The following is a 22,368-nucleotide window of genomic DNA, read 5'->3' on the forward strand; positions in this document are numbered from 1 at the left end:
TTTATTCTTCAGTATGTATGTTCTGCTGCAGGGATCCAGTGGCAAGATTTCTTGTCTATGACTGAGAGATAGTGTAGCTTTCTCAGGAGTAGGGCAACAAAACTTTTATAACTTGTCACATCTTATATTAACAGAATTTTCCTTATTAAAAGACTTTAGTAAGAATTTGATTTACTCATTTGTGAATATCTTTAGCCATACCTGATTCCTTTTCCTTTCCATGGTTCTAGCGTGAAAACAAAGGATAGAAGCTGTAAGAGCCTGCAAAGACTGTTATATTTCTGTTGCTCAGAGGCAGAGATCCGTCATTAAGGCATGATATCTAATCCTAGCTACTTCTACAGAAAATCAATATTTTCACAAAGGTGGTAATACATCTTTGGAGTTGGAGTATGTCTCCTCCATGTCAGACTGCATGGTTTAAGTTCCTCAGGTTTTAAGAGTTAAAGGAGTTAGGTTCTCCAGTCTAATCTTCTGTAGAGTGTACTACAGGCCAGAGCTCTGCATCATGCATTGCAAACAACCCTTTTATTAAGCTATATGAAAATACAGGAACTAGTTCTGAACTATTTGAGTAATGTAGCAGTAAGATAACTTGGTTACCATCTCTGTGCAGTGCTTTGTTTACAATAGCACTTCCTCTCAGAGGAAGACAGTAGTGTGCTCATTTCCATGCTGAGAAAAATACCTGAATTTTTCTCTCAAAAGATATTGCAGATTTTGCAGTTAATGACATTACTGATGATAGTGTAAGAAACTTCAAACAGAGAAATTTGGGGAACTGGTTTGGGGGGAAAAAATAATTTGTTTTCATCCTTATGTAAAATAAACTTCAGTAGTAGCTTTCTTTTAGCACTAGTGGCAACTATGTTTTGGAAAAAAAATAAAGAACAGGAATAAAGTCCTCTTTCTCTCCTTCCAAGATTTAAGTATTAATTCACTTTGGTCACTTAACTGCATTTCTTTCTTTATTGCTTTCCAGCTATGTAGTTAATTAAGCCTAATCAAAATGTCCAGTTTCTCAACTTTGTCCAGAACGTACTTTGCTTAAAAGTTATGTGATTCTGTGTAAATGTTAACTATTTTTATTTATTTATTTATATAAAGTTTAAAAGAATAGGTTCACTAGGTCTTTATCGTGCTGCTGCATGGAGTGTAGAGAGTAATTTGTTCTGTAAGCCAGACCTGGAGTTTGAAGAGGTTGCAGTACAATTGCTGTCAAACGAAGATTTTTACACAGATAAGAAACACCTCTGCTATTATGAATAATCCTTAAAAGAATATTAGTGTAAATGAAACTAATGTATCTTCACATTTTAATCTTCCATTTTCCTGCCATGTTACAGCGTGATTTTTGAAAACTGCTGCTTGGCTCTAAGTTCTTTAAAATAATATTAGCTTGTATTCAGTGAAATATTCAGTTATGCGTATTAGCTTCATGAGTATCAGTCTAGGTTTTAAATTAAATTTAAAAGTGTGAAATGATATTATTAGTTTATTTAATCTCAAATAATTGCAGATTAACCTGCACTGATCCTAATGACTCCAAAATAAAGTCCTAATAATACACAGTTGCTTTCTCCAGTTGAATGTAAAAATAAAGAAATATTATTTTTTAATGTCTTTGGGAGAAAAAAAGTTGTGTTCTCATTATTATCAGAAGATATAACAGAAGTTCTTATTACATCATTGATGCTATATTTTAGTTGTAAGATTTGATAAAACACATCTTCAGACACTCCAAAGAACACAAACATCATCTGGTGATACCTCACATATTACTATATGCTTAACTATTTTCTGCCATCTTCTCTTTTGTACTTGTTTTCAGAAGTATAAAGTTTTAAATAACAGAAATCCTTGGAAATTTGTTTGAAAATACCTTTGGTTTGCTTTGCAATCCATTTTTTCTATATGAACCTCCAAAATCAGGAGTGTACAAGATAAACACCTGTCACTGTTTTCAGCAGGAGTTAAATACATGGCTGCCCTTAAAAGCCATGACTGTTCACATGTCCAAATAAGCCCCATAACAGCCTGTTCTAGTGCTTATAACCTTCAGAATTCTGTGAGTCTAGCTATGTGTTTCCTGAGGCACAGAGTTTTGGAATTTTAGTGGTAAGTTTATTGCAATCTGAAGAAAAAGAAATCTAATTTTTTTTGTTGCTGCTTTTTCTACCTTTTTCCCATTGAAAATTTTCTCAGCAGAAGACTTGCAGTGGAAAATTGCCAAGAAGCAATTGCAATTATGCATAGATTATTTTTCATCACTCTCTTGGGCAAATGGCATCAAAAGCATTGACTATCAGTATGAACTTCCTGAAGCAAAGTTTTTTAACTGTTTTGGCTAACAAAAGAATGGTGTTGAGGGCTGAGTTGTTTCTTTGTTTTGTTTTTTTCTTTTAAATTTCTGTTTGTTTGTGTGTGCGTGTTTGGCTTGGTGTTTTTAGAGAGAGAGAAAGACTTTCAACACAGTATTCTGCTTCCAGTAGTTGGTAGTGTGCCTGTTCAGGTAAGAGAGCAGGAGAAACAAAGAGATATGTTATTATTATGTTATTCTTAACTTATATAATTCATAAAAAGGATAAATCTAGAAATCTTGTGGGATTTATTTTATTATTTATATGAATCAGATTCACAGGGTGCATCCCAAAAACTGACCTCCTCTGACAAAAAGTTGAGCAGTTTGATGCACTCTGAGAAAACACACTTCCATATATCTTGAGCCTAGTGCTTAATAATTTAATATGATGATTCATAGCCCATTTATCAAGGAAACTTGATAGTTTTCACCACTTCTTTAGTGCCATTCATGACTTCATATGGACCACTGGCAAACCTCTCAGTTTTCTTCTCTAGGCTGAAGAAACCTACTTTATGTATTCTATAATTTTGAGCATCCTAATCAGTATATCTTCTAGAATTTATATTCTTTTTAATATAGAGTGGGAAGGTCAGAACTGTACAAAATATTAATGATGCACCTGCATCTTGATTTAAGCAGCAGAATCTACTTTGTTTGATAATCTTTTCTTAATTCTAAGCTTTCATTCTCTGTTGTTTCGGTTTTTTTGCTTCTGAGTGCCGCTGAACAGTAAAATTCTGGAAGCTTCAGATCCCATCACGATGTAAAGAAAGACAAACATAATATTAAGTGTTGCTAAATTTATTTTATCTGCAGTCAGTCAGTACAGAAAAAATATTCTGTAACTGTCAGATGTGACCTCACTCCATGACAAACCAACTCTCACCTTTAATTCTTTCTGAATGCTCATTTTGATTAGCTGAATTTTCTTTGGAACCGAAAAACAACATTTAACTTTTATATTAATATGTAATAATATATGTACCTGATACATTATAGCACCTCATAGAAGTTATAATATGAGAGCTTTGTTCTCCAGCCGGCACTTTTACATTTTCCCCCAATTAATTCTATGCCCTCTTAAATGAGCATGTCACACTAGATGTGTCATTAATTAGCCATTATCATTTCACTGATGACACATAAAAACAATCAGAATATTCAACAGGGACATCCAAACTGATTGGAAAGAGGCTTGACTTACTATGGTTGGGAAAAAGATGATTGCCTCTTTCTTTCATATATAAAACACAGTTAACTGTACTTCAGAGGGACCTGGGGCATTTGTGCATTTTCCTTTCATCTGTACATAAGGCACAAATTAGAGCAAGTAGAAATGCACTGCTTGTTACTGTAGGGTTAGGCCTACTGTATGGTTTGTTCTTTATCACACATAGCAGCTTTTCAATCCTCTCTGGAATTCAGGATAATTTTTTTTTATCAGCATAGCACCAGATTATTCTAAATTCAAGGCATACTTCTTGTTCTACCACCTATGAGGACCCTTTTAATATTCACTCTTGAAGTTATGTGTGAGTCTACCATGATTTCATGCTCCTAAAGATAAGGGTGGAAACATGATGCCTGCCAGATGCTCAGAGGTCAGACTGAAAAAGAATATGAAATCACCTACTGTTCCAGGGCTGTCTTCTAGTTCAGAGCAAGGTGGGCAAAAGCCAAGTAGGTGCCAAGCTGATTCCAGGAACTGTCAGTAAAAGGAGACAAAGATTAAAAAAAATTCTCTGACTTTTGTTCTAGCAGCTAATGTGAGATAGGAGACTAGAGAGAAACTGAAGCATGTTTGGTAGTTATCCAGTTTTCTAACTCTGTGGTCACCATTCCCTGCCACATTAAGTGTATTTTGTTCTGTCTTACTAAACCTTTGAATAGACTTAGGACCTCATACTGAAGGTCCCTGTTGTCCAGTATTTTGTCTCTGACAATGACTAATGCCAGAAGTAAACAATTTTCGTGAATGTTAAAATCTACTTCAAAAGCAGGAGATGAGAGTTGTGTGTATATATACATATAAAAACACACTTAACTAATATGAGTTGTCCATCTGTAACTTTTTATCCTTCTTTCACGTTTTGCTTGTGAATTTGTCAGCCTATTCTGTTTTCATCAGACCTAAATAATAAACCATTACAGTGTGTACATCAGTTTGTGGTTCTTTTCTGACTACCAGGATCCCTTTCATCTTATTCTGATTTCTTCACTTCTACTTGTCTTATCAAATATATATTCATCTAACTTAGAGCAGACTATGAACACCATAATCTCGCCAGAGTTAGAATCAGTTTCATTTTCTGGAATCATGTAACACAGATACCACATAAGAAGAAAAAGAGCCAAGAAGATTATTTACCCCAATTAGACTTACTGCAAGTTGTAAAACCTGCAAGTTCCTTTGGAAGAAGCGAAAGCGTACACTTTTGTGGGGAAAAGATAGAATTTAGTATTCCCATTCAGGGAGTTCTGTAGGTGCTGGAGATCCATGAGAGGTAGGTAATAAAAAGAAAGCAATTTTTTTGCTCTTGCACTGGTCTTTCCTTCCTTCTCTGATTCCCCACAGGATCGGAAAAATCTTAAGTGATTCATTCCTATTTAAGTTGCTCCCTCCATGACACTGCAGTTTGGTGAGTGTAAATTTACCAAAGGAGGAGTAAACATGGTATAAACCTATTTTTATATTACTTTTGCTACTTTGTTCCCTCTGTATTTTTCTGGAAAGCACAGTTGAAAGGTAGGTTTTTAAAATTCATTATTATAGTGTAAACATGAAAAGGTTGGTTGCAAATAGAAGTATGAAAACTATATCTGACTATCTCAGTCTTTGCAAACCTTCCTTCTCCTACAGTGAATGCTGTAGAAGCCTGATGAAATTTGCTTTAGTAAGCTTACAAAACAGGAATGGTAAGATGCAAATATTTTTTAACTGTTAACTAAGTCTTCAAAAACATCACTTTAAATAGAATCACATGCAAGAATCCTCTCAGAAATTACAGTGCCATACAAATTATGTATTAATAGCTCCCTATTTTCAGATCCTTAAATCGATTTGAAAGTCCTAAAGGGATTTATATCTATCAATTCTGTACCAATTGTATTATACCTATTTGGAGTTCTATGCTCCCTTTTCTTCCCCAGAGGCTATTCTATAACATTAGAGAACAGGTATTTCACATCTTTCCCCCCCCGGTTTCTTGGTAAGTTTATCTAAACCAGCTGTACTTGCTTTAGAGGAAAGAGCTCTATGAACTGCCTGACTAGAATCCTACCATTTTGCTGAGCAGTACACTAAATATTCTTGTCTAACTCTGGTGTTGCTTTCTTCTTTTGCATAGGCTAGATGATTTGCACATTTATGAACTATTAAGCATCCTCTATACACTCCCCTTAGGCTCAATAAAGTCATGAAATTATTTCTGCCTAGGTCACATTTATTAATTTCAGTCTCTGCATAAGATTTACATTTTACTGTAGCTCAGAAGGGAGAAATGAAGCCAGGGTTAAAGGGGAACATAAATTGTTAGCTTTTGCCAGTTTATATTACCCTCTTTTACCACTCTCTGTGGTTCAGGAAATTTATTTTATCTTCCTGTAATCACCTTCCTGGATGCAGTGGGTAAACAAGAAAAATGCAGATAAAAGTCAAAATAAACAAACATAAGGTCATGGCTTGCACACTACAACTAGTATAAAATAAACTTGAAAGCTTGATTGAAGTTACTCATTAAAATACTGCTACTGCTGAAAGAGATGGAGGGGTAGCTCATTCAAGTGCAATGTGGGAGATCCAGAGTCAGAATCCAGAGAACTGAATTCTCTCCACAGGTATGTAGATTCAGACCTCTGCTTATGGAAGGATCTTCCTTGACACATTCTTTAGAGAAGACTAGGAAATGTTAACTGAAAGCACAGTCAGAAATTTGCAATGTAAAGTTTATCTAAAAAAAGAAGTTCTGACCAGCTTGCATTCACAAAAATCAAAGCCCAATGTGCAACTAAGGTAAAAAGATAGAAATGGCACTTTCTGTGATGTTCACTGGGAAATTGTATGCAATCATTTGCAAGGTCTCTTTAGCAATACTGCATTTTGTATAAAACGAAGGCAGGGTAGTTTCAACTTTGGATCCTTCTCTCCATAAACACATTTTTCACATATTACAACTGATGCAAATCCCAACTCGATGGCTGGTTTGAGGCCTGCTCTGTTAAAACAAGCAAAAATAAACAAAGAAAAAAAAAACTCCTCCAGACATCTAAGGAACAAATTCTTTCTCCTTCTTAGATCTTCCTTCTTGGGGAGGGTTTGTTCTTGATCTGCAGTTATGGATCTGCTGAGATGGATAATTTGATTCACAGCTAGAAATAACTGGAAAATTTTGTTTCACATTTTGCTTTGAAATATTGCATTAATTGTGTTGTTCTCCTCAGTATAGGTGCTTCACTGGCATTTTAGGATCTGTCACTAATTCTAAACTTCTTGGAAAAATAACCACCTTTGCTGATAATAAGAAAATTGCTGTTCCATAATGGAAATCCCTGAGCTTTTACTTAGGACTTGTTGTTCCCCTTAATATGAAAGTTTTAAACACATTTTAAGAGAAAGTCCTTTTGAATAGTAATCAGAAACAACTGCTATCGTTACAAGTATTGTATTTCTGCTATGAAAATAGATGCATGCTGTTTTGAGTGAAAATAGTCTCTGTTGAATTTCACTTTGTAGAGAGGTAAAACCTCAGCTACATCCGCAGCTGAATATGTGGCCAGTTACTAAGGCAGTATCATCTTTCACATTCAAAATGCAGGTTAGATATTGAAACTAGCATGTGACTTAATCCAGTAAAAGTGGAATAGACTGTCAGAGAAAGTAAGCTGGCAAACAGGCAACCATTTGAACATGTTATATTTTAATTTGCAGAGACAAAAATGACAAGCAATTTATTTACATAAAACTGTACAAAAGCAAATTAAATTATGTAAATATTTCATAAATAGAGGTGGACTAGCGTTTAATACATTTTGCCATGTTTAGCATAGTTGCGTGCATAGTGACTCATAATAAACAATGATAAATTGTTCTCTGCTTCACTATCAACATCCAAGTTGCAGAACAATAGTCAATGATTAATATTACAAACAGATCGTACCACACTGAATGCAAGTGCTTTAAAATTTAGGAAAAAGTTGTCTGAAAGCATACCCCAGGTAGCTGGTGAATGTTGTCTTCTTCCTAGTGTTTATGCTCATTCAGTCAGTAATACAACTTAATTGATGGACTTTAATTCTATTGCTATTTCATCTGCTTTGTTCCTGATGAAAACACTGTATATTTATCATCAACGAAACAAAAGGAAAAATATTTCGTTGTTCAACTTCCTTACAAGTGTTTGGTGATGGTTGGATTTATGGCAAGGTCTTTATCCATATTTCTTATTTTCCTGCTTGACAACTTCCTAGGGTAGCCTTTCAGCAATCATTTCAATCCCATTTAAGTTCTTCCCCCACATAAAAATAATGTTTAACTTTTTTTTCCTGAAACTCAGGCAGCAGGCCAGTCAGAAACCATATTGGATAAACATAGTGGGTCTGAGATCCAGAATGAGCATTAGATTTTAGACCAAAGCTATTGAATTTTCTAATACGTATAAAGTTATATATTAACGCATCAATCTATAAAGGTGCCCTAATGTAAAATACATGCAAAGCTCATCTGAGTTTCCCATGGAAGGAAATAAAAAAGATGATTTCTATACTGTACAACCAAAATGTGATGATGGCTAAAAGCAATTAAAAAAAAATTTGTCAATTTTCCTGGCAACATGAATTGGTGACACCCTGCTAAATAACTATCATATAGACTGATTGTAGTTTTTCAGGCAGCAGAATTAAAAACAAATTAAAACCACCCCAAATCCCACACAAATAGTAATAAAAAAATCCTCAAGACCTACTTAAACCACAGGTTTTTGTTAATAATGCTTAAGACTGGTCCATTAACTGAGTTTGGCAAAAGGCTTTTTTTTAAATATATTATTTATAATTTCTCAGAAAATAAACACAGGTAAATATACAGGTTCAAAAAAGTTGGGAATAGCCCCTTATCCCTCAGTGTCCAAACCCAACTACCACTTTACCATATTAATAGGTATAAAAGGCACAGTTGCATATTTTGCATTCACCCTAATTATTTTTTATAGCTTTATTTGTTTATTTTTATACAAAAGCACTCTATTTATGGAGTGGCACCAGATTTAACCTATTTCAAATAAAGAGGAAATATACAAACACAAAATATATTTGTATGTCATGCCAGGTCAGAAGAGTAATCAGCATATTAATAGTGGCTAGTTCCACTAGAATTACTGTGAATACTTACAGTAGACAGAATTTTTTAAAAATTCTTTCACACGCATTTTAGATCTAAGGAGATGCACACAAGTAAATTACTTCATGACTGTCTTATGTGGTGCAAAAGTTGGTGAGTGACTGCTGATCCATTTAATCTGAAGGTCTACTATGACCTGTATTATTAGCCTTGTAGAAAAAGTGTCTAAGAATATATGGAACCCAGCTACCTAATTTATTTTCTTGTGTGTAATATTAAATAAAATTTTATTAAAGGAAATTTTGTTGAACATTTGTGTTATGCAATTGTGTATTCTGTTGAAACGTGCAAGAAAAATGTGTATACATTACATAAGCATTTTAGAAGCATTTTTAAACAGGTACTTACAGATTATACAAAGCAGTAACTGCTATACGCAGTCTCATAACAAAGTACTAGCTTGCATCTCTCCATATTACTTAAATAATTAAACATAAAAATGTTCAATCATTATTAATCTTTGATTTTAATATTTTCTTTCTAAAATGTGCCCATTCATCGTAACTGTTATACACAAACTAATGTTACTTGAAGAAAGTAAACTCAAGAGAGGAGAATGAAAAGGCCAATAATGGCACATCCCACTATATGGAGAAGTGAATTCAAAAGATAAGTGTGATGAGTTGTTTTGATTTACCAACCTCTACCTTAGGCTGTTTAAGGTTATTTCTATGCAATTCTTCAAAGCAAGAAACTACCCAAAGCTACATTGTGACTACAGTATACTAGAGAGCCATCTAGCCATGCCTTCACGCCAGGTTAAACAGCCAGGGATCTGAATGCTTTCCCCCTCCTTGAGCTGTCCTTGCTGTGTTGTTCGATTGTCGCTTTCATCTGAATGTCTGAGCTCATCTGCCATTATTTCTACAGCATCAAGTACAAAGCAATTGTTCATCGTTCTGCATGTTTTGTTGCTTTTATTGCACAAAAACTTGTTTCATTTCCTCTTCCTTTCAAGAATCACTCATCATGAGAATTGTTACAGCTTTTGCATATCACAGTAGCTTGGACTCCTTTTGACTCATCTTGACCTGCTAGGTGAGTACCATACCACTGTTTATCAGACCAATTTCTCCTTATGCTAAATGTTCTGAGTCTTGACATCATTTAGTATTGCACTTCTCTTGGTTTTAATGCACTTGGTTTCAAGAAAGCTTTCACATATCTTTGACATATTTGAAGCAATTGGTAATCTGCAACACTGATGACCAAAGACTTAGCAACCACTCCTGGCAATCTGAAAAGAAGCTTCTGTATTCAACATGTAACATCCTCTTGTTAGTGCACCATCCCATTGTCCACCTTTTCCCTCCCATCAAGCATTCTTATTAACACAGCCTTCTATTACTACTATTATTTTTTAATTTTGATCTTAAAAACTCCCTGGCATATGCAGCATATCATATGCAGCTTCCGCTGCAACATATCACATCATTACAAAAAAACCACACACCTATTCCTTTGGGCATTCAACTGAACCACATCGGAAAAAAAAAATTGTCATCTGGGCTTGTGAACTGTGCTGCTGTGCAAAATGTAACAGAAGGTGTGTTATGAGTACATGTGTTTATTTGTGAATACATTAATTTTCTAAGCCAAGCCCCAATACTTAGCAGTTCCCCTGATCCATTGTGTGATCTTTGGCCTTTTTGTTATTACAATCTTCCCACCTAGATGTTAGTCTTGCCCAAAATAATGATTTCAACAGTTTATCATTACTAACCTATGGTACATGTGTTAGTAATTGTGTTTACATTGAAGTAATTGTTACAGAGAATGAGAGAGAAGGAGAGAAAGAGACACAGCAAGACACGTTTGTTTGATGGATAAAACAGAACCAGAGTCCATGAATCACAGGAAAGAATGCCATGTTTTTGACTGCAGTCTCAGGCTGAACATAATTCTGTTGCTTCCAGCCTCAGATGAGAGGTGAGAATATTAAAGCTGTGGTCTTCACAAAGTGCCTATTAATGATTATTCCTTTATATTTATCTCTATATCTGTATGGTTTCTGAAGGATTGTCCCTGGTGGGGATCAGCAATATTCAGATGATATGTTTTGAGTACATTTTCCCTGACATGTTATCCTCAACAAGCCAGATGACAAACAAACAAAATGAGTGGCTTAACTCATGCTTCTGCAGAGGGGAAACAACAGTGTGTTGTGTTCTTTTTAATCAAGCTCGCTACTATGGGAGGAATTTGCAACCATAGATTTAGGAAAAATAAAAATCAGCAGAAGGGGGAATTAGACATGCAAGTAACAACGTTTTCTACATTGTACAGTATAGTCAGGCAGACAGTATAATTACATGCCTGCTATGGAGGCAGAAGTGGCAGGCAGATCTTTTGTCTCTTTGGTGGCCCCCTCTTTTTTGTTTATTTTTTTTCTTAAAATTGTTGTGATTTTAAGACTTTTTCCCCATTTCTTTCTTATAATATGAAAGAACTTTGTTGCTGCTTTTTAGCCTACAGGTAAACTTCTCTTCTAGTTAGAGTATTGACAGGAGATGGCTTGTATTCCCCTGTCTGTGTAAGGGGGATATCCTCTGGATTGCCTTCTTCATTTTTGCTGAAACTAGCCGCGCTGAAGGTCTCATAGGATGAGGTCAACTTTTTGTTAAGGAGGTTTCTGTTGCGATCACCCATGAGGGAGGCTTCCCCATTGGCCAGCTTTTCCTGACTGCCCCGTTCATCAACAGGCATGAAAGTAGAGAGTTTTGGCTGGCTCTTCTGCTTTCTCTCCGGAGAAGTGCGGACCGGCATCCAGCAGGAGTCCGAGTGGCCGTACTCATCACACTCTCGGGTACACTTCCCTGTCAGAGCTACATCTGGTAGAGGCCGTGAATCTGAAAATAAAAGAGAGTTGTCTTTACAAATTAATATTACAATGATTTCAATTGAAACTGAGAATCCTTAAATTCACAAAAGGTATTTTTAAAGGTCTTTGCAGGAATGTTGTAGTAAGTTCCTCAGTAATAATTTTTTCACATTGCATATGCCCACAGGCAAGAAGCAGATCTGTACAGTTATCCTCTACATCAATAATTGAAAAAAAGACTATCAATCCATTTCCTGTGCTTCTAAATCTGCTCCAGAAGCATTTGGTATTAGGTACTGAATGAATTTTGATGTTTGAAAGAGTCAAATGAGGATTTGTTTCCACACTGCCAGTTTTCTTGAAATTATTAAAAATACCTTTCTTTGAATTTCTTGTAGAGAATGCTTTGAATTTATGTGAAAGGATCCTAAGACCCTGAATCCTGCAAATACTTATGGGCATACTTAATGCACCACAAGTGAGCAGATCTGCTAGTGACAACAGAACTCAATTTGCACATAATGTAAACCTCTGCTTGTATTTATGAGGATTGGACATTTGTTGCTAGTCCACAATATTATATGAGTTGTACAATCAGTAATTGGGGAAGCATACAAACCCTCTGCTATGGCTTATAATCTTAATAAAAAATGTACAGATAAAGCTGTTCTGTGGTGTGTGTATGTGGATATGTATGTTGGGGGACAGGCAGAATCTGAGTGCTGCCTAAAGAGAAACACTAAAATTTTTTATGTTACTTGCTATGTTAGAAGGTGTCCTCTTCCAGGTCACCATGTCTAAGTTTTCTAGCTACTGTACTTGTAAGAACTGTCACTGAAAACCAGCAAAGTTCAGCGGCCTGCAGGATTGACTCCTACCTTTTGGAAACACAGGAGGTTTTTAATACTTGTATTTTGATACTTGCATTACAACTGAATTTAAAAGCTACCTTAACTATTTTAAGGATTGGGTAATATTCTGAAACCTTGCTTTTATTCAGTTGTACTGTACTTTATGGTCTGCAAGGAATAACTGAAGCTGCTTAAAAAGTAACAACATGATCTTCAAACAAAGTTGACAAAGAACATAAATCAATAAATCTTCTTCAGTGTGTTTGATATGACTTTCATATGATATGATATACTTGATGAAACATTTAGGTTTGTTTTATAAAAAATTGATTATCTTAAAAGAGAGCAAATAGCTTCCACATGGAAACACAGTCAGTTACTTCATATGGACTGTGACATCTTTCTGCCTTCCCACTACAACACCCGGATTCATCTGAACAATAATTTTTTCCAGTAATAACACATGCCTTATCAAATGCCTTTCAAAGGCCTATTCAGTCTTCATTTTCCTCACTTCTATTTTGCCTATTTTTCTTTGATTTTGGCTGTCAGATGACCTTCTCAAACAGTTACAATTCAAACTGTGAATTTTTTATAAATTGATAAAATAGACCACTGAAGTTAAAAAAAATATAAAACCAACCAAACAAACAAAAAAACCCCTCCAGCCAAAAATCCTTTGCTTCTTCCAGAATAAACTATTTTAATGTAAAATATTTACAACAGGTGCTTGTAGAGAAAACATACTTCATTTCAACATCTGTGGATTTAATCCTGATAGAATTGCAAAAGCTCTTTTAAATCAGATTTATGTTCATCCTGTCCCAATTTTTTCATGCATTTAAACATAATTTAATTAGTAATTTTTGCAGTATTGTAAAGAATATGCATATTATTTGCTATTGACAGATGTCAGCATTTTATAGAATCTACTGTTTGTATTCTGAATACAGTATAATATTTCATATGTCAATATGTCACTGATTTTAATGAAGAAACACCACTGGTGTCTAGATAACTGAGTAACACTGTAGCTGAGATGTATAAGGCTGGGAGGAGGGAACTGATTTTTAATTTTTTACATTTTTTTTCCCCCAATTGTACTTTTTAAGGTTTTCACACTTAGACTTGCCCACTTTTTTTTTTTCCGATGAAGAATGCAAAGACTATGGACAGTTATCAGCCTATCAGTTTTCAGATGACCGTGTTCTGGAGACATACCCAGAAGAGGGTGATGGTATCAAGAAAATCCTCTAATTATCAGCTAAATCAGTATTATTCTGGCACTCCCTAAAGGTAAGAAGCATAATTAACTGTTCGGCTGCCCCTAATGTGCTTTGATTTTTAAACTGGATTTTGCATATTTTTACAACAGGGCCAATCCCTTTAAGTCCCCATAAACTCTTCAAACAGCACTTTATTTCCAAACAATGGCCACTAAACATTATGCTTGCTACAAGTATTTCAATTATTACTCTGCAGAATATTATCAAATGCTTATCTAGACAATATGTCTGACCTTTTTTTAAGACATAGGAGCATGTGTTTATTGAAAGGGGTTTCTTTTGTTGTTGTTTGGGTTTGTTTTTGGGTTTTGGTGGTTTTTTCAGATTGAAAGAATTAATATCTCATTACATCTGATGGTTTCTTTTTAGCTTAAACAAATCTTGAGCCAGCACTACATGTGTTCATAAAAATACTTTCTTTGATAGTGGTCCTTGAATCATGCATTCAAAATGTACCATTTTTCATTGTAGTGCTTCCCCTACTCACTTCTGAACAAATGGTTAATACAAATTCCTTATTGTAAAGCATGATGACTTACTGTACAATTCAGCCTTATAGTGCTGTTCTACGAAGCAATAACGTCTAAGTCAGTGTGTGGCTGAGTCACCCTGTTGTGTTATGTGATAAACTTCATTCTCACACCCACAGAAGAGACCAGAGAGACACTGAAGGGATAATACAAGCCAAAATAACACCCTGAGAGGCTACCCCCAGGTCCATCATAGGACCATCAGCCCCTCAAAGGTCCATCTGCTCAGGCCCAGAGGAACACAGGGGTGTATAGTGGCAGATAGGAACTCAAAATAAGGACTTGGGATGAACAATCATCTTTCTGTCTAATGTGGATTGCTCTCTAGGTATGTAGAACATGTTATAGGATAAAGGGGGAAAAGAATTTGGGATAGCACAGGACTTACATGATGTTTAAGGGAGAATCCAAAGGGAAGACAAGTGAGGGTTTTAGGACATTTGTGAAGGAACAAGAGTGGGAAAATAGAGACATGAGTGGATAAAAGGGCCAGTCATGTAAATAGTTTACTGGCTAATAAGATTTCTGGTCATTTTCTGTGCCTGATGAGCACCACCTATCCTGTCTTCCTACTAAATTCCTTTCTAACTCTTTCCTGGGTTATGGGCTGCATATGAGTGTATACACATGGGCTTGTCCACTCTCACTAGAGGACTTCCATCCTGTGCAGCCAGAGAAGAGGACAGAATGAGGACAGTGGTACTGTCTGTGTTCATATGAGTTCTCTGAGTATCTGTGATCTGTATGGACAGCTGTGTACATGTTTGGTGTATGTGTGTGCTCTGTGTATGTGTCTACTGGGAATACATCTTCAACTTTGCTACTGGTTGGACCCAGGGACATGGAGCAGCGGCAGCAGCTTTACCTCCCTCAGGCTGTCAGACCTGGTGTCATATATTTTTCTCTAAAACACCCTTCAAATAATGTTTGGCCCTTACAGTTAATGTAGCCTTCTACTTCATTGCTTTCTTGCATCTGTTCTAAGATCTTGAATCAGTAGAGCATCTAAGCACTGATTAATCTAACACGGTGTTAAACATGTTGCATTTGAATTGCTCTTCTCTTAAAAGATGGACATAACTTCAGCATTTGGGGAGGCAGGGAATATTTTGTGTGTGCATTATATCAGAAGATCCAGTGATGTCAGGACTAAACTATTACCTGTACCCAAACTAGTCAGTTAAGGAAAAATTGTGGGTTTTTATACATTCAGGTTGATAGGACTCCCTGAAACAACATCTCAGCCTTGGCCATATTGATCAACATAACTGGTCTACTCTGGCCTCCAATCAGGAGGCCTGGAGACACACCATCTATAACACTGCTGTTTCCTTTGAGAACGCACGCAGGATCACTCTCGAGGAGAAAAGACAACACAGAAAGAACGGTGTCTTGCAGAATATACCACCTAAGGAGTCTTTCAGCTGTGCCTTTTGCAATCGGATATGTCTATCTCATATTGGCCTCATTAGCCACCAGCGTTGTAACAAACATGGGTAGAGCCTTCCTAAATCTTCGTTCGCGAAGCCTAGCCATGATGATATTATACACTCCAGTAGATAACAGAGATTTAACCTTAATTTTGGATAAACTGCCACATCCCTTTAGCTACAAAGTGATTAACTATATTTTTGCTAATTCACTGAACAGATCAACCCTCTTTTGCAAAGTAGTGACTTTATGTTCCTCATTTTAAATGATCTAGCCTGTGGAGTTTTGAACAATTCCTGAATTTGAAAATAAAAATAAAAAAAATTACCCTTGTGCTCTAGAATAATTTACATTCAAGCATAACTATCTCTAAGTGTTTCTCAGTTTAAAAGCTAAACACTTTAGTAGTGATCCCGCTGCTAGCTGATAAGCCTAATGGAATACAACACAGGAAAGAATTTGTCAGCACAATTGGCAAATCATCAAGGAATAGTAAAACAGATTTCTACTACAGTTACATATCTGGAAAACAAATCAAATAAGTTCTTAAAATGCCACTTATTAACAAAAAAAATTCATCACAATGCTAATTAGTGAGAAAGATGTATGATATTTCTTGTTATACAGAAATTTGTAGATGTGGGATTAGGTTCTAACAGTTTATACATAGACTAGTCAAATTCAAGACTTTATCTGCACAAAAAGATCATCAGAGATACAATGGAAGATGTCATCTTAGTTATTTTCAAACATATCTTCTTATAGTGTCTCTAGATCAGAAGCAGGTATTGCTTGACTATTTACAAAGCCATTGTAAACCTCCTCCCTAAAATGCAGATATTTAGAAAAGTTTTTAGGTAAACATGTAAATGGAGACTTCAAAAATGAATATTTTAAAGCAGATTTAACCTGCCACTGCTCAGACTTCTGCTATGAAAATACTGGAGTACAGTAATTTACGGGGTCTCACAATCTACTTTTTCACTGTACCTGATATAAGCTTCCACCACAAATTTTAAAAAGTTAGCTGATAAATGTTCATATTTTTTGAAACAGTAGAAACGATTCATCCAAGAAATCTCTAAACATTTATGGCTAATTTCCGAGACATTGATTTGTTTTATATTTTCCATAAAACTTTGTACAAAAGCATGCAAATGAATGGAGATTATGCTCATGTTTCTGTAATTTTAGCTGACTGTTGCTTTAGGACTAGTAGGATTGCTTATCATCAAAAAAGGAAGGCACCTACCACTGCAGTGTGGAGAGGGGAAAGATGATAGTCTATATCCAGTTTAATGTCAAAGAAACCAACAGCTCAAATATTCCACTCAAGCAGTTTTCCACTATTTTCTCTCCTCCAATTCCTTATCAAAGAAGTTTAATATATTTCATCAAGTACAGAGAAAGTATTATGAACTCAGTAGTCAACAAGTGCACATGGGGGTTGAAGTTAGATGATCTTTAAGGTCCCTTCCAACCCCAACCATTTTATGATTCTACATGTTACAAGTTATGGGCTCTTCTGTACACACATATTGCAGAAATATAGTCAAGAATGCACACTCACTCTGGCTCCACTTTGTACATTTTTCAGCAACCATTCTTGCACAATATATTTTATAGAAACCCAGCATTATCATCTAGTCATGACATGGTCCTGGCACTTTTTTTGAGAAAAATACAAGGAGCTTTTCACTTTCTTATCTTTTGTAAACCACACACAAATACTGTGGTAATAACACACTTTAGATAGTTGGCAAAAATTCTGTTCCACTTATCCCTGGAGATGGAAAACCTTCCAAAGCAATATTGACACCCTATCTAGACACAATAACTTGAACATTCCGAGAAAATACTCCTAGCTGTAGACCCTTTTCTTGGAGGAGTACAAGACCACAGTAGCCATATAGTACTACAGCAGTGGAACAGTACTTCTGTAAACCATAAAGCCGGTCCACAGGATCTGAGGAGTCATTGGCAGATGAGACCTAAATAATATTTATGACAAATCAATGACTACATGCAGATTTTACTTTTTCCATTGACAGGCCCATATCATAATATCCCTGTATGGTTCCATTTATTTAGAACCTGTAAAAACTGCATGTTCAGCAGTTCCAGACTACTGTGAGAAAAGAAAAAGGAATAGGAGTGGTCATATAGTAATGAAAGGGACTGTGATTTCGATGAGCCATTTATCATCCCACCTTTGCCTGAACCCTTTACACTAATATGCTATATTCAGAGGACCATCCAAAATTCAAGTGAAACACCATTAAGACTATGTGATTAAACAGGAGTCCATTTACATAGCTTTTACATTAAAAGGTTTTCTGTTTTACAAGCTGTGAGGTCGGGGACACAGTAAGGCTCTTAAAGCACAACAAGTATTGACTACATGATCAGAAAATGAAAATGCAGAAAACTGCTGGGAGGGTACATATTGTCAAAAATCACTGTTTAAAAGGGGAAAAAGAAAGCTATACTAAAGTAAAACACAGCCAGAGTAGTATTGGTTTTGGAATTCCTGCCTCCTAGTTGCAATAATTCAGGAACTGCACCCCAGTTCATGCTGTGGCATATTCTGACATGCCAAGACGCTATTAAAATACTTAAACATGTTTGAAGGCATCAGCAATTTCTTTCTCTGCACCTTAGGCTAAATGCAGTTAAACAGCAATTGAACATATCTCAAGAAGCATTTAGTGCCCCAAGGCTTGGACTGCTGTCATTCTGAATGTGGCATTATCATGTACTGCAGAGATAGTGCATACCATCTCTAAAACAGTCCTACTGAATAAAGTCAAACACAAATCCACTACTTGAGATATGCCAACTGCACTGAAGTAATGAATATATTAATTGCTTTTGGACTAGAATAGTTTCATGTATATCATGCTCAATTCTTAAATTCTTTTCAGTGCTTAAGAAAGTACTTCAGAATACATAAAGGTTTATATGTACGTTGATGGAATGATTAATAGTGTGAGACAAGGTATGACAGAATAATATAAAATAATGATTTCTGAAACTTAGTATTCTTTTCTTCTGCAAAGAAAAAGGAATACAGAATACAAGTGAGAATTTTTAATACCTTACTTGAAAACTGGTGAAATAAAAGTCTCTCTTAAAACAATCCCTAAAACCAGCCAGACTCACTGCTGTATCATGTCAGAAGTCAAAATACTTAGCAATTTCAAGACACCAGAGTGAAATTTTCAAAACAAACACGAGTTGCTAGATAGTCCTCTACTACTAAAGCTAACAAAAATAAAACAAACAAATAAAGCGCTACCATAGGAAAATAGAAACAGTTAACTGATTCTATAACTTTTAAAAAAAGTTCATGATAGATGAATAAAAGTGAATTAGTGAGAGGAGCAAGCAGCTACAGGAAAAAGCAATATTGTTCATGTACCTAAAAGGAAAGAAAAAAAAAAAAGAGTAAAAGCAATCTGTTTTGTGTGCCCATAGTAGAAAGGAGCAAAAGTAATGGCTTGATTGCAACAAGAACAAATCAGTTCAGAAATCAGAAAAAAAAACTTTGAGGATAAATGTAGTAGTGATAGACTGTACAGAGTCTGGAATGAGTTTTATTAATGTCTAGAAAAAAGTTCCCCAAGGATAACAAAAATGTAGCTAATTATACCTTGAGAAACTGAGGATGCACTAAATGACCTCTAAAGTTTCCCTTCAGCTCTGTAATTCTGTTAATGTGATTGCTCAACACTCATGTACTTTGGCCTCAATCCAATTAACTGTTTCTGGGTTAAGATTCTTAACTTATTCAGTAATAAATCAACCTTAGAAGGTGGGCTTCAGTTCAACTAAAAATCCACTTTAGAATCCTCCTTAAAATTTTACAGTAATAAAACTACTAACCAAAAAATAGTTGAACCATTTAAGACAGGTGTTAATCAGAGGAATAAAGAAACACAAAGACTGTAAAGAATGTAACTCATTCTCAAGTTCCAGCATGATAACTTAATATTTATAAAATCTTCTTGCCTGAGACTATCCATCCCATTCTACAGTGTTGTCACAAAGTTAAAGATTTAATATTACTTCTACCTGTAGTGGTGCAAAACATATCGTGCCTCTGAAGTCCTTTAAATCTGAAACTGCTGTAAGAAGAAAAATTTCAAGTGTTTATTTTACTTCTTATATGACATTTTGGTTTTGTTTACCCTTGAATAATATACGCCTCTGCTTTAGGGAGGAACAGAGTCAAATAAGAGAATGACTGTATAAGATTTTGATGAGGGTTTTTTTGTTTATTAAACAGACTACACATGACTAGATAGATATTTAACATGACTCAGTCATGTAACCAAAGAAATATTACCTAAGCAATAATATTCCTGGCTTAGATTCCAGTTATTTCTATTACAAATGTCTTCAGGCAAGTTAAGGTAAAATATTCTTTAACTAAGAATTATTCCCCTAATTATGGAATAATTTGATAAAAAAATTTCTTACCTAAATTAGTGATTGTACCAGCTCAGTAATATTGCATCTGTGTTCTTCAAGGAATCATCAGTATTTCACAACTAACTTAAAGACTGTTTATATTAAAAACAGATCTATGGCTGCTTTTTTTTCCTCCTTTTTATTTATTTTTTTTTTTAAACTAAAATAAAGACCCTAGTTGTACTTTTCTGGATTGAAATCATGTTGATCTGTTGGTTGTCAGTGGAGAACAATAATATAAGTGGCATATAATGTTATGTTTAAGTGAAATCAAATTCAACAGACTTAATTCAAGACAAATACTAATTTTAACCCCTGATTACATTGTAAAACAAAGGGAAGCTGTGCTGGTTTAAAGGCAAACCAGCAGGAGAAATGAACCCAACTCAAAGAGACTATAAATCAGAGTTACAATTTAATAGAAATAATACTATAAATACAATAATATGGACAAACAATTGGTTTTAACTCACAAAACCCACGTGTATAACCCAGCACCCCGGGACACGAACAGAATGGTGTTTGTTGGCCCCTGTGCTGAGCCCCATATGGTCCCTCTGAGTTCAACGTAAAAGGAGAGGGAAAACCTGTTGGTGAGAGTGCTGGTCACAGTCTGATCAAGGTTCTGGTCCTTCTCTGGATCCAACAAGTGGGCCCCAAGATTATATACACTCAAATTGGAGTGGGAATGCTCAGTACCTCCCCCAGGGCAGGGAGTTCCACAATGGGGGATTGTGAGTCCTGAGATATTTTTGGAATCCTTGGTGGCCCATTAGCAGACATGACCCCTCAGGCTGGGTGTGGAGGTGCTAATGACTCCCTGGAGGGGATTTATCACACCTGAGTCATTGATGTGAGGATAGGAACATCCTTCTGTCTCACAGGCTTCCCAACACCAAGCCTATAGCCTGAGGGGCCAGGTGCGATCTGGGCAGCTGCTGCAAATTGTTACCAGTTCCTGGGAAATTACATAGAGGGTGTAGAATACACAGTTTGGTTTACCACCACAGCCACACAGTGATGAACTGGTTCTGACTGCTCTAACTAGGACAGAAGCCCATTAGAAACATAAAGTTTTCTCTTGTTTAAGTTGTATTTATCCTATCATTCAGACTGCATTATTTCATTTTTGTTCACAAGACCAATTGCATGTATATAATGAGAACTAAGAAGTATCAGCTTATGTGATACCAGTGGTACCATACTAAATACATCATGCTGAACCTAAATTCCCTAGATTTTAATTTTCCAGATTTAAATGTAATTGCTGCAAGACTTCTTGTAATCCTGTTAAATCCTTTGATAGCCTGATTTACTTCTATCACTGAAATGGCAACATATCCTTCAGAAAAGCAGGACTTACTATGGCTTCCTGAAGTAGCACAGACATTAAGATGTAGGAAACATTTAAGCTGTTTAATTGTTCTGCCAATCTAATGCTAAGGTATTAATCTGTCACTGTGTCAAATTACATACCTTTATTTTTCCAGTAAAATATGTCAGTGCTTAACAAACTCTGAGCTGAAACAATTCATCGAGCAATTAGGATGTCAGCTGTCCTGAAGATGACTTAAGAAAATCTGAATCAAGGCTCAAAATTCAAGATAATTTTTTCGGTACTCTTACCAAAGTGATGGGACTGTAGGAGCTATAAGAGAATAGGGTAGCTAGCAGCCATTATTAGATCATGTCAGCTGTGCTGTCTTTTTATTTTATTTCTTGGCAATAAGGATTTAATAATGTATTTTCAACTCAGAAATGGACACCAGGTAGGAAGACTAGTGCTCTTACCACAAAAGATAAAAACAACATGAGTTCCAATTTATGCCCATCCCATTCACAAGACAACTTATTTTTGGAGATACTCCAAGTAAGGTATTCTAAGGGATATTAATGATTGCAACATTCCTTTTACTGAGAAACTAAAAACACAATCCCAAAAGATGTCCAGTGTCAGTACGCAAATCCCTCGTAATGGAAAGAGGAGGGGCAGCCACTAATCTCTTCTCTGTGATGACCAGCCTGGAACACGCTCCCCAGGGAAGTGGTCACAGCACCAAGCCTGACAGAGTTCAAGAAGCATTTGGATGATACTCTCAGGCATATGGTGTGACTCTTGGGGATGGTCCTGTGAAGGGCTAAGGGCTAGATTAGATGATCCCTGTGAGTCCCTTCCAACTCAGCATATTCAGTGATTCTGTCATTCCATCATTAGGT

The 22,368-nt window shown here is 35.7% G+C and overlaps 1 protein-coding gene across 2 annotated transcripts in view; it reads right to left on the reverse strand.

The window, feature by feature from the left end:
- Positions 1–7,260: 7,260 nt before the first annotated feature.
- The window catches only part of PCDH7 (protocadherin 7), a 268,634-nt gene continuing 253,526 nt past the window's right edge, over positions 7,261–22,368 (reverse strand). For both annotated transcript variants that reach the window (XM_017805250.1, XM_017805242.1), the window contains exon 3: positions 7,261–11,608. In XM_017805250.1, the coding sequence (XP_017660739.1) occupies positions 11,229–11,608 (380 nt within the window). In that variant the 3' untranslated portion in view covers positions 7,261–11,228. The remainder of the gene's footprint in view (positions 11,609–22,368) is intronic.

The sequence above is a fragment of the Lepidothrix coronata genome, unplaced genomic scaffold (assembly GCF_001604755.1).
Source record: "Lepidothrix coronata isolate B3197 unplaced genomic scaffold, Lepidothrix_coronata-1.0 Scaffold0, whole genome shotgun sequence".
NCBI lineage: Eukaryota > Metazoa > Chordata > Aves > Passeriformes > Pipridae > Lepidothrix > Lepidothrix coronata.